This window comes from Neolamprologus multifasciatus, chromosome 13, assembly GCF_963576455.1.
Source record: "Neolamprologus multifasciatus chromosome 13, fNeoMul1.2, whole genome shotgun sequence".
NCBI classification, from domain to species: Eukaryota; Metazoa; Chordata; class Actinopteri; order Cichliformes; family Cichlidae; genus Neolamprologus; species Neolamprologus multifasciatus.
This window is the reverse complement of record NC_140451.1, coordinates 10,283,066-10,296,190: the sequence shown is the minus strand read 5'-3', so window position 1 is coordinate 10,296,190 and position 13,125 is coordinate 10,283,066. Positions and strand designations below refer to the sequence as shown.

The window sequence follows — 13,125 nt, the reverse complement described above, 5'->3', positions numbered from 1 at the left end:
CCTAGAATGTTGGCCACCCAAACAATCAGACGATTGCTGAGAGAGCACAAGGTTTTCTCCCCCTGTGCTATTCATATCAGTGCAGGGGGTCTCCTAGAGAGGCCGGGGTCAAAAAAGGGATGCTTCAGAACTTTGGAGGGTGTTATGCGCTGATTTGCATCCACAGCCAACATCTGTTTGATTAGCCTTACAAATAATTGTTGGCCATTTTCAGGTCCTCGCCTAACCTTCAGTAGTTTTTCAAGGTCATCGAGACACTTAAGTTTTATATACCGTGTTTCCTTGGATTGATAATCTGTCTCGTATTGAAATTGTTCTTTGGTCTTAAATGTCCAGCGCTGTTCGTTGTTGTTATCTTCGATGAAGTAGCAATCAGTGTACACGCCAGAATCTAGAAGATGATCTGGTAGCTGACCATGAGTTTCAATTATGAATCTCAAAACATCATAATCGTCTTCCCCAGGATAGAGAGGCACCCCTGTAGCAAGTTCTACAGCTACCAGCCCCAGAGCCCACATGTCAATTGCTTCATCACATGGAATGCCAAGCATAACCTCGGGTGCACAATAACCAACCGTCCCCACACGGTCACCTGGAATCAGTGCAGAAGAGGGACATGCGAGGCCAAAGTCTATAAGTTTGACTTTGACGGGAGACTCATGGCAGTTCACAACCATTATGTTGACAGGTTTGAGGTCAGCATGCACTATTCCCACAGAACCCAGGTGGAACAGAGCATTTGCAAGCTGATGCAAAATTGGCCTGAGTTCTTTAATTGGGAGACCCTGGTTATTCCGGTCCCCTATGTAGTCTGACAGGCTTTGGTCGAGGAGTTCAAAATTTAAGCAAATACGCTCTCCATCGAGGAAATAGCCGTTCCATTCAACAATAGTTGCACCTGTCTGGATCCAAGCGTCGCAGCTGCTCCAGGATGAAAATTTCCAGTTTTGCCTGTTGCAGAATTTTAGGGTCGCTCTTGTTGACTTTAATAGCCACAGTTTGGTTGTTTTTTGTATCGCAACATCTGGTTACCAAACCAAAGCCTCCTTCTCCAAGGAAAGCCTCTACCACGTGGTGTTCTCCCAAAATTGTCCCTTCCATTATTTCAAGATCATCTTCAGAGGAAGATGGGGTGGCTGAGGTGTTGATGTGTCCTTTTTGAGGAAATTCAACTGAGTTTTGGAAACTGCAGTTGAATTTTTGCGATCCATGACTTTCCCAGCTTGAAGGCTGCTGAGAGAGCACAAGGTTTTCTCCCCCTGTGCTATTCATGTCAGTGCAGGGGGCTCTCCTTGAGAGGCCAGTGTCAAAAAAGGGATGCTTCAAAACCTCAGAGGGGGTTATGCGCTGATTTGCATCCAAGGCCAACATCTGTTTGATTAGCCTTACAAATAATTGTTGGCCATTTTCAGGTCCTCGCCTAACCTTCAGTAGTTCATCGAGGTCATCGAGACACTTAAGTTTTATCGATCGAGTTTCCTTGGATTGATAATCTGTCTCGTATTGAAATTGTTCTTTGGTCTTAAATGTCCAGCGCTGTTCGTTGTTGTTATCTTCGATGAAGTAGCAATCAGTGTACATGCCAGACTCTAGAAGATGATCTGGTAGCTGACCCTGAGTTTCAATTATGAATTTCAAAACATCATAATCATCTTCCCCAGGATAGAGAGGCACCCCTGTAGCAAGCTCTACAGCTACCAGCCCCAGAGACCACATGTCAATTGCTTCACCATATGGAGTGCCAAGCATAATCTCAGGTGCACAATAACCAATTGTCCCCACAGCACCACCAGTAGTCACTGCACAAGTGTTACATGCGATGCCAAAGTCTATAAGTTTGACTTTGACGGGAGACTCATGGCGATTCACAATCATTATGTTGACAGGTTTGAGGTCAGCATGCACTATTCCCACAGAACCCAGGTGGAACAGAGCATTTGCAAGCTGATGCAAAATTGGCCTGAGTTCTTTAATTGGGAGACCCTGGTTATTCCGGTCCCCTATGTAGTCCGACAGGCTTTGGTCGAGGAGTTCAAAATTTAAGCAAATACGCTCTCCATCGAGGAAATAGCCGTTCCATTCAACAATGTTGCACCTGTCTGGATCCAAGCCTTGCAGCTGCTCCAGGATAAAAATTTCCTGTTTTGCCTGTTGCAAAATTTCAGGGTCGCTCTTGTTGACTTTAATAGCCACAGTTTGGTTGTTTTTTGTATCGCGACATTTAGTTACAACACCAAAGCTTCCTTCTCCAAGGAAAGCCTCCACCACGTGGTGATCTCCCAAAACTTGTCCCTTCCATTATTTCAAGATCATCTTCAGAGGAAGATGGGGTGGCTGAGGTGTTGATGTGTCCTTTTTGAGGAAATTCAACTGAGTTTTGGAAACTGCAGTTGAATTTTTGCGATCCATGACTTTCCCAGCTTGAAGGCTGCTGAGAGAGCACAAGGTTTTCTCCCCCTGTGCTATTCATGTCAGTGCAGGGGGCTCTCCTTGAGAGGCCAGTGTCAAAAAAGGGATGCTTCAAAACCTCAGAGGGGGTTATGCGCTGATTTGCATCCAAGGCCAACATCTGTTTGATTAGCCTTACAAATAATTGTTGGCCATTTTCAGGTCCTCGCCTAACCTTCAGTAGTTGTTCGAGGTCATCGAGACGCTTAAGTTTTATATATCGTGTTTCCTTGGATTGATAATCTGTCTCGTATTGAAATTGTTCTTTGGTCTTAAATGTCCAGCGCTGTTCGTTGTAGTTATCTTCGATGAAGTAGCAATCAGTGTACAAGCCAGACTCTAGAAGATGATCTGGTAGCTGACCCTGAGTTTCAGTTATGAATCTCAAAACATCATAATCATTTTTCCCAGGATAGAGAGGCACCCCTGTAGCAAGCTCCACAGCTACCAGCCCCAGAGCCCACATGTCAATTGCTTCATCACATGGAATGCCAAGCATAACCTCGGGTGCACAATAACCAACCGTCCCCACACAGTCACCAGGAATCAGTGCAGAAGAGGGACATGCGAGGCCAAAGTCTATAAGTTTGACTTTGACGGGAGACTCATGGCGGTTCACAACCATTATGTTGACAGGTTTGAGGTCAGCATGCACTATTCCCACAGAACCCAGGTGGAACAGAGCATTTGCAAGCTGATGCAAAATTGGCCTGAGTTCTCTTATTGGGAGACCTTGGTAATTCCGGTCCCCTATGTAGTCCGACAGGCTTTGGTCGAGGAGTTCAAAATTTAAGCAAATACGCTCTCCATCGAGGAAATAGCCGTTCCATTCAACAATGTTGCACCTGTCTGGATCCAAGCGTCGCAGCTGCTCCAGGATGAAAATTTCCAGTTTTGCCTGTTGCAAAATTTCAGGGTCGCTCTTGTTGACTTTAATAGCCACAGTTTGGTTATTTGTTGTATCGCGACATTTAGTTACAACACCAAAGCCTCCTTCTCCAAGGAAAGCCTCCACCACGTGGTGTTCTCCCAAAATTGTCCCTTCCGTTATTTCAAGATCATCTTCAGAGGAAGATGGGGTGGCTGAGGTGTTGATGTGTCCTTTATGAGGAAATTCAACTGAGTTTTGGAAACTGCAGTTTAATTTTTGCGATCCATGACTTTCCCAGCTTGAAGGCTGCTGAGAGAGCACAAGGTTTTCTCCCCCTGTGCTATTCATGTCAGTGCAGGGGCCTCTCCTTGAGAGGCCAGTGTCAAAAAAGGGATGCTTCAAAACCTCAGAGGGGGTTATGCGCTGATTTGCATCCAAGGCCAACATCTGTTTGATTAACCTTACAAATAATTGTTGGCCATTTTCAGGTCCTCGCCTAACCTTCAGTAGTTCATCGAGGTCATCAAGACACTTAAGTTTTATCGATCGAGTTTCCTTGGATTGATAATCTGTCTCGTATTGAAATTGTTCTTTGGTCTTAAATGTCCAGCGCTGTTCGTTGTTGTTATCTTCGATGAAGTAGCAATCAGTGTACATGCCAGACTCTAGAAGATGATCTGGTAGCTGACCCTGAGTTTCAATTATGAATTTCAAAACATCATAATCATCTTCCCCAGGATAGAGAGGCACCCCTGTAGCAAGCTCTACAGCTACCAGCCCCAGAGACCACATGTCAATTGCTTCACCATATGGAGTGCCAAGCATAATCTCAGGTGCACAATAACCAATTGTCCCCACAGCACCACCAGTAGTCACTGCACAAGTGTTACATGCGATGCCAAAGTCTATAAGTTTGACTTTGACGAGAGACTGATGGCGATTCACAACCATTATGTTGACAGGTTTGAGGTCAGCATGCACTATTCCCACAGAACCCAGGTGGAACAGAGCATTTGCAAGCTGATGCAAAATTGGCCTGAGTTCTTTAATTGGGAGACCCTGGTTATTCCGGTCCCCTATGTAGTCCGACAGGCTTTGGTCGAGGAGTTCAAAATTTAAGCAAATACGCTCTCCATCGAGGAAATAGCCGTTCCATTCAACAATGTTGCAGCTGTCTGGATCCAAGCCTTGCAGCTGCTCCAGAATGAAAATTTCCTGTTTTGCCTGTTGCAAAATTTCAGGGTCGCTCTTGTTGACTTTAATAGCCACAGTTTGGTTGTTTTTTGTATCGCGACATTTAGTTACAACACCAAAGCTTCCTTCTCCAAGGAAAGCCTCCACCACGTGGTGATCTCCCAAAATTGTCCCTTTAGATATTTCAAGCTCATCTGAGCCGAAGGATGGGTTGGCTGACATGGTGTAACGTGTCTGTTTGTTTTGTGAATTGGTGAGAAACAAAACTGAACTTGTTTTGGTTTCTGTCATAAAATGCTCTCAAAACTTCTCGAAAGGGTTTTCGTTGCTGTCAGGTCAATGTCCGTTAAGTCATAAAGTATAATCCTACTTAACGGTTTTGGGATCAAAGCAAAGCTGCCACGTCAGAAAGGATCAAAGCAAAGTTACCGCATCACAAGGGATCGAAGCGTTCTAATATGTGCGCGCATGCGCACACACGTGTTTGTTTGTGTAATATTGTTCACACTAAATTTGACCCTAATCAATTTAATATGATTCTCTAAAATGTTAGTTTTAGAGAATTTTAAAATTACGAAACTGACAGTTACAAAACTTTTTGTTCGTTTATTTCTATTGGGTTTTTTTGGGTTCTGGTTTTTTTTGCATACCATGTCAAGCTTTTCTGTATATAGTCATGTTGTAGATTTCGGAGCAAATAAGAAAATGTTAAAATGTTCTATTTTATGTAAAACAATCATCAACTTCATATCCAGGTTTCGTGAGGATGCTTGATATCTTTGAAAAATCGTGGATTTTAATATTGTAGTGCGTGGATTTCGGATTTGGTGCTTAAAACTTTGTGAAACTGTAACCGTATTTCATTCACCACAAATAACTATCTGATTGAATAGTTTTCTTATCAGATAGAGAAATAAAATGAGTCGCAAGGTCTAAAGCAACATTTCTCTGGCTTGGCTGCCTTGTACCTCTGCACGTCAGTCTGTTTCAATGTGTGACCCCCCACCCCCTCCCCGAACAGTCGGAGATGAGTGCACTAACGTGCCTGGAGGCATAGCTGGACTGGCCATCGGGCATACCGGGCATTTGCCCAGTGATTTTTTTTTTTTTTTGCTTTTATGGGCCAAAGTTTTTTTGTTTGTTTTTAACGGTATAAACAATGAAAGGTGGTGGATTGGCCAGTTGGTCATGATCGACTCTGGGCTGGACCAATTACAGCGGTTAAAGTTCCGTATTTAGGTGTAAAGGAACGCGATTTGTCCCGAACTTCAGCAAAAATTTTAAAACAAACAAAAAGACACAAAGCTGGAGTTATTCTGTGTCTTTACGCTGCATAGCTTCCTTTTCTCCTCTCATTCTCTCCCCCTCCATCTCCTGCTGCTACTTCAATCATGAAACTGATCAATGATCAGCTGATCGGATTTGGTGTCCTTAGTCCCGTCTCGTCTGTTTATTGTCGCGCTAAACAACAGCAGCACGTTTAAGCTTGATAAGCTGTTGTTGTAATTTATTTAATATTACTTTCTAGTATCAACTGACGTTTGCTGGCGCCACAGCCGTAAAGGTGCTGGTCAACACACAGTCAACACACAGTTTCTCATTTAAAATGTCTAGGTTTTAATAAATACAACCGAATCTTACAACCAAAGTGGTCATCTGATGTAAAATATGTAAAATAAAAATCATTATTGTATATAGTAAATATTAAGTCTAATATATGCCCTAATAACAACAGCATTAGTTTTCATTCAAAGGCTTTATGGCTTTTCCTATAATACCTGGTGGGCTGTTCTCTAGTCAAAATGCCCGGGCTGATTTTTTGTCTCAGTCCAGTCCTGCTTGTTCATCACAATCAATCATTGAAAGAAAAAAAAGTTCACCGTCTCTTTGAATTTGCAGTGATGGTCATTGCTACTCCCCTCCAGTTGGAGGCGCTGCGGGACCAACAAACAGCGGTGGTTTTCAATGGAACGAGAGGACAGAGAGACCGTGTTTGACGCTTTTATAAGCTGTAAAAACGTGATGTGTGAGTGTGTGCTGTGTGTATATTTCTGTGGAGAGGAGAAAGAGTGTAAAAAGACTGGGTCCCGCTGTATTACTCAGGCTGCACTACAGCGTCTATTCACAGGCGCGATCCCACTACTGAGCGGCACGGGGGCTTTGACCTGCTCCGTTTCCGACCTGGGCCGGTGCACCCCTCCTTAGGCGACCTGGTGGTCCCGAGCTCCCCCAGGAGCACCATATCGATGCCGAACTTAGTGCGGACACCCGATCGGCATAGTCCGCTGCAGCTCAGAGCTCCTGAGCTCAAACGATCCGCCAGCCTCAGCCTCCCGGTAGCTTGGATTACAGGCGCGCGCCACCGCACCCGGCGAGGAACAGAAGTGCTCCTCGGGCTTTTATCTTTTTATCTTTAACTGGACTGGCCATCGGGCATACCGGGCATTTGTCCAGTGGACCGATGGGGATTTTTCGCTTTTATGGGCCGACGGTTTTTTTGTTTGTTTGGTTGGTTTTTACCTGTAAAACAATGAAAGGTGGTGGTTTGGCCAGTTGGTCATGATCGACTCTGGGCTGGACCAATTACAGCGGTTAAAGTTCCGTATTTAGGTGTAAAGGAACGCGATTTGTCCCGAACTTCAGCAAAAATTTAAAAAAAAAAAAAAACAGACACAAAGCTGGAGTTATTCTGTGTCTTTACGCTGCATAGCTGCATCTTCTTCTCTCATTCTCTCCCCCTCCATCTCCTGCTGCTACTTCAATCATGAAACTGATCAATGATCAGCTGATCGGCTTTGGTGTCCTTAGTCCCGTCTCGTTTGTTTATCATCGTGCTAAACAACAGCAGCACGTTTAAGCTTAATAAGCTGTTGTCCAATATCTAGTGAGAGGGAAATATGAAGATGAAACCAGGGGTTCCTTACTGAATCATCAGAGTTGAACAGGTGATGGAGAAACAGGTTTACTTTTGAGTTGACATGAATGAGTGGAAGGGAAGTTATGAACTGTTTCTGAGAGACAAATAACACCAGCATCCTTTTCTAAGTAGCTGACAGCTGGTAACTGTGCAGGGGCGGGTCTAGCAAAGTTTTGCCAGGGGGCCAGGTAGGGCATTAACAGGGAAAGGGGGGGGGGGGGGGGCACAGAGAAATGCTTTTCTTTCTTATTCTCATTTAAAATGTCTAGGTTTTAATAAATACAACTGAATCTTACAACCAAAGTGGTCATCTGATGTAAAATATATAAAAATTCATTATTGTATATAGTAAATATTAAGTCTAATATATGCCCTAATAAGCTATAGTAATTTTTCCTTTGGAAAGGTACCATGTGTGCAGTCTGCAATTCTGTTGCGGAAAGATGTTGGATCTATTTAATTACTGTAGAAAAATGATTGGTTTCTGTCCATTTGTTTTACCCTGGCAATAAATTAAAGTCGATTACGTTGATTAAGCATCATTAGGCGGAGGGTGGGGGGCGGTTCCCTATTTTTTTACTGGGAGTTGGCAACCCTGCTAGTTAGGTATATGTAATTATTGATTAGGTTGTTTGATATTTCCGGTAAATACTGTTTAAAATACCAGAATAGGGAGGATGGTGTAGATTTAAGTTTATTAGATTGATACATATATACCAACAGGACAGCGTACATCACTGTCACAACAGCATTTGTTTTCATTCAAAGGCTTTATGGCTTTTCCTATAATACCTGGTGGGCCGTTCTCTAGTCAAAATGCCCGGGCTGATTTTTTGTCCCAGTCCAGTCCTGCCTGGAGGTTGCCGTTTTAATGAGTGTTCAAACAAAAAATAGAAGGAGTCTTGACGAATGATTTGTACTTTTTCACAATGGGGGAGTTTGCATAAGTGTTAGTAAATAATTTTCTCGAGTGTGTACGTTACACATGCTAATTTTTAAAATCGTTTGTATTATTTTGCTAGCTAGCAAACTCGTGGGATAAATGATTGAAATGCACTCAGTGTGATGCAATATGGTGCTGCTAATATAACAGTTAGTTATGGCATGGTAATTTATAGAATATGCTGTGAATTTAACTAGGATTACACAGCAGTAATGCGAGTTACTTCCCTCAAGTGAAAGCTTTAAACGGTAGCCCGATGCTTAACTAGCCAACATAAGGCTTTCTGATTGAAGGCTAAAAGCGGCGTTGCCACCGAGTAAATAGAATATTGATTATATTTTTGTGTATTGCTGCAGCTTCTTCAAGTATTAACTTGGTGCTTTTGGCAACCTTAGGGGGAAATAATGGTAATATGACTGATCCATATGGACACAAAGAATAGCCACTTTTTTGTGCTACCGAAGTTCCCTCGCTTTCATTCAAAATCCCAGTCAGTGCTGTTCTCTGTGCCTGTCTTACTCTACATGATGTTATTAGCATAAACACTTTAAAGGTGATAACTTAGGACTTCAACAAATAACACAGACTGCAATGTAGTTAAGCGTCTTACAGTTAGTTTTGAATGAACTTAAAAAACAACACAAGCCAAGATCATTCTCCTCCTATTTTTTGTGTCACATAAGAAAGGAGCATCAATATCTGATGAGAAGACTTATTAATTTGGCCTTTGATATGGTCTTACTGAGGTGATGAAGTGAAATATGCATCCTTTGTTTGGTAATGTGCTGGAAAAGTTTGAAAATGAACATTGAACGTGCTTACAGAGTGCTTGACTTTGACCCTGAAAAAGATGTATGAACCCAGAAAAAGTCACACTTGGAGTAAAAACCTCTCATAGCAAGTTAATCATTAAATTGATTTGATGCTTTAAGCACAAAATTTAGTCACACAGTCAGGACAGCATCGGGTTTACCTTAATCGGTAAACATGTTTATGCAGTACATAGTAACAGTGTGACTGAGTCCACTGGTTCAAATCAGTTCTACTACATTTGGAGATGTAAGTCTTAACCTGTCACATGCATTGGGAAGGAAAATAAAATGAACATTTAAATGTCTTAATTAGATTTATTTTAAGTGTCGTAATGAGCTGCTGAATGTGAAAGTTAGCAACTGTTGATTTTGCTGGCCAACAGTTACACAGTGTTAGCTAATTACTCTTTACTCTGAGTTGTTGAAACAAATCTTGGCTGTTGTCTGTTGTTGGTTAATCTGATTCCTGAGCTCTTGTGTTTGTGCTCAGCCAAAGACGTTGTTTTCTTTGTTCTGTTTTTTTTTTAAAAAAATGATGAAGCAGCTCTGCTCTCTATAGTATGTATTTTTTGCGTTTTGATCATCCTCATGTTCATTTTCAACATGATATTCTTATTCTTGGACTCTAGTAGAGTAGCTTTGCACGATTCACAGTTGAAAAAAATGCTTCTTTATCTTACACAGATCCCCTCTTTTTCTCCTCTGCCTGAAAAACAGGGTCGTATGGTCATGACAAAGAAAACCCCAGACATGGTTAGGAATGTATTCCAAGCTGCTTTATTCTTTTAAAACAAATAAAACAGAAAAGAAACCCTACTGTCAAAAACAAACAGTGGCGTGTGTAATCAGTACCATTAGTAGTGTGTGAAGGAATGGATGAGTGGAAGATGATGCATGTAGTGCCAAAAGTAAACCAAACCTAACACAGCCAAAGTCAAACCTGGTGTCTTGGAGCCAACCAAAACTATGCCCTAAAGGCTTTTTATATAGAGTCCTGGCACGCAGGTGTTGCCAGTGTCACTGATTGTAAACGGGAACTCCGCGTCTCCATTACCTGCAAACAAGACACACATGAGCCAAAAGGAAGGCAGGGTGCAGTGGGTCGTCACGCAGGGGTTTTGGCTTCTTTGCCTTTCAGCTAATTTTACTCATATTGGTTGATATTACAAAGACTTGCTATTAATGATCAAGGCTTTTTAATATCATGGATTAGGTGTTCTTTTTATTCATGCTTTTTCTGGGTTCTATGATGGATATTTTAGAATTAAAATTGCATAAATTAAGATTTGATTAAAAATATTAGTCTCACACATTGCATTAATTTAATTCAAAAATGAGTCAGGTAGGTGTTAAGTAGAAATACACCAGAATAGTGAAATTAATCTTGCATTTATCGTCTAATCTTGATCACATGTTCAGCGCTCATAAAAAATATATTTGGAAAACAAAAATATTTGTGCTTATTATTTTGTGTGTTTATTACAGAGGAAAAAAACATGACACTCTTCCTCACCACTTCCATCCAACCATGTCCGTCAGGACTCATTTTAAGCTGCGTACAGAAGGATTCAATCAGTCTGCAGAACACACACATACATCTGCTCCAGTGGCAATGAATGAAAACATCTTGCTGTGTTACTATGTATACTGAAATAGAAAAATAAAATAAGATGAATGAGTTCAGCGCTCTGAGCTGGATGTCTTTCTGAAACACAACTCTCCTGCCTCTGGTCTTCATGTGAAATGTCTTTACTTGCTCAAATGTAATCTTGTAAAAATCAATCATAAAACTTCTGGAAGTGTCCCTCCATCCATCCATCCATCCATCCATCTTCATCCGCTTTATCCGAGGCCGGGTCGTGGGGGCAGCAGCCTAAGCAGAGAGGCCCAGACCTCCCTCACCCCAGCCACCTCCTCCAGCTTATCCGGGGGAACATCAAGGTGTTCCCAGGCCAGCCGAGAGAAATAATCTCTTCAGTGTCTCCTGGGTCTGCCCTGGGGCCTCCTCCCGGTGGGACATGCCCAGAACACCTCACCCAGGAGGCGCCCAGGAGGCATCCCTGTCAGATGCCTGAACCACCTCAGCTGGCTCCTTTCGATGTGGAGCAGCAGCGGCTCTACTCTGAGCCCCTCCCGGATGGCCGAACTTCTCACCCTATCTCTAAGGGAGAGGCCAGCCACCCTTCGGAGGAAGCTCATTTCTGCCGCTTGTATCTGCAATCTCGTTCTTTCAGTCACTACCCACAGCTCGTGGCCATAGGTGAGGGTAGGGACGTAGATCGACCGGTAAATTGAGAGCTTCGCTTTTACACTCAGCTCCCTCTTCACCACGACGGACCGGTGCAGCGTCCGCATTACTGCAGCTGCAGCCCCAATCCGTCTGTCGATCTCCTTCTCCCATCACTCGCGAACAAGACCCCGAGATACTTGAACTCCTCCACTTGGGGCAGGAACTCATCCCTGACCCGGAGTGGGCACTCCACCCTTTTCTGGCTGAGAACCATGGCCTCAGATTTGGAGGTGCTGATCCTCATTCCCGCTGCTTCACACTCAGCTGCGAACCGCTCCAGTGCGAGCTGGAGGCCCCCACCCGATGAAGCCAACAGAACCACATCATCCGCAAAAAGCAGAGATGAGATTCTGAGGCCACCAAAGTGAAAGCCCTCCGCCACTTGGCTGCGCTTAGAAATCCTGTCCATAAAAATTATGAACAGAACCGGTGACAAAGGGCAGCCCTGGCGGAGCCCATCACCCACCGGGAACGAGTCCGACTTATTGCCGGCAATGGGAACCAAGCTCTTGCAACGGTTGTACAGGGATTGAATGGCCCGTAGCAATGGGCCAGACACCCCATACTCCCGCAACAACTCCCACAGGACACCCCGAGGGACACGGTCGAATACCTTCTCCAAGTCCACAAAACACATGTAGACTGGTTGGGCAAACTCCCATGCACCCTCAAGTATCCTTGAGAAGATAAAGAGCTGGTCCAGTGTTCCGCGACCAGGATGAAAACCGCATTGTTCCTCCAGTATCCGAGGTTCGACTAGCGGACAAACTCTCCTTTCCAGCACCCTGGCATAGACTTTCCCAGGGAAGCTGAGGAGTGTGATCCCCCTGTAGTTGGAACACACCCTCCGGTCTCCCTTCTTAAAGATGGGGACCACCACCCCGGTCTGCCAGTCCAGGGGTACTGCCCCTGATCTCCACGCAACATTGTAGAGGCATGTCAACCAGGACAGCCCTACAACGTCCAGAGCCTTCAGGAACTCGGGGCGGACCTCATCAACACCAGGGGCTCTGCCACCAAGGAGTTGTTTAACTGGCTCAGTGACCTCGCCCCCGGTAATTGGCGGGTCATTCCCCTCATCCCCAGACTCTGCCTCCTCCTCGGAATACGTGTCAGTGGGATTAAGGAGGTCCTCGAAGTATTCCTTCCACCACCTGACAATTTTCTCAGTCGACGTCAGCAGCGTTCCGCCAGCACTATACACAGTGCAGGTAGAGCACCGCTTTCCTGAGACGCCTGACGGTTTGCCAGAATCTCTTCGAGGCAGTCCGAAAGTCTTTTTCCATGGCCTCTCCGAACTCCTCCCACACCCAAGTTTTTGCTTCAGCCACTGCCCGAGCCGCATTCCGCTTGGCTTGTCCATACCTGTCGGCTGCCTCCGGAGTCCCACAGGCTAACCAAGCCCGATAGGACTCCTTCTTCAGCCTGGTGGCTCCCTTCACCTCTGGTGTCCACCATTTGGTTCGGGGATTACCACCACGGCAGGCACCAACCACCTTGCGGCCGCAGCTCAATGCAGCAGCTTCGGCAATGGAGACGCTGAACGTGGTCCATTCGGACTCAATGTCCCCAGTCTCCCTCGGAATGCTGTTGAAGCTCTGCCGGAGGTGTGCGTTGAAGATCTCGCGGACTGGGGCCTCTGCTAGACGT

At 44.4% G+C, this 13,125-nt stretch overlaps 1 protein-coding gene and 1 non-coding gene across 2 annotated transcripts; both read right to left on the bottom strand.

Annotated features, from left to right (window-relative positions):
• Positions 1 to 19: 19 nt before the first annotated feature.
• LOC146505067 (uncharacterized) lies at positions 20 to 4,897 on the bottom strand. The gene is given in 3 exon segments (XM_085182257.1): positions 20 to 890; positions 892 to 2,286; positions 2,288 to 4,897. Coding segments are annotated over 3 exon segments (4,731 nt in total). The 5' UTR covers positions 4,805 to 4,897; the 3' UTR covers positions 20 to 71.
• A 1,690-nt stretch (positions 4,898 to 6,587) lies between these two features.
• Positions 6,588 to 6,886, bottom strand: LOC146505066 (signal recognition particle RNA). The gene has a single exon (XR_014877794.1).
• Positions 6,887 to 13,125: the final 6,239 nt, after the last annotated feature.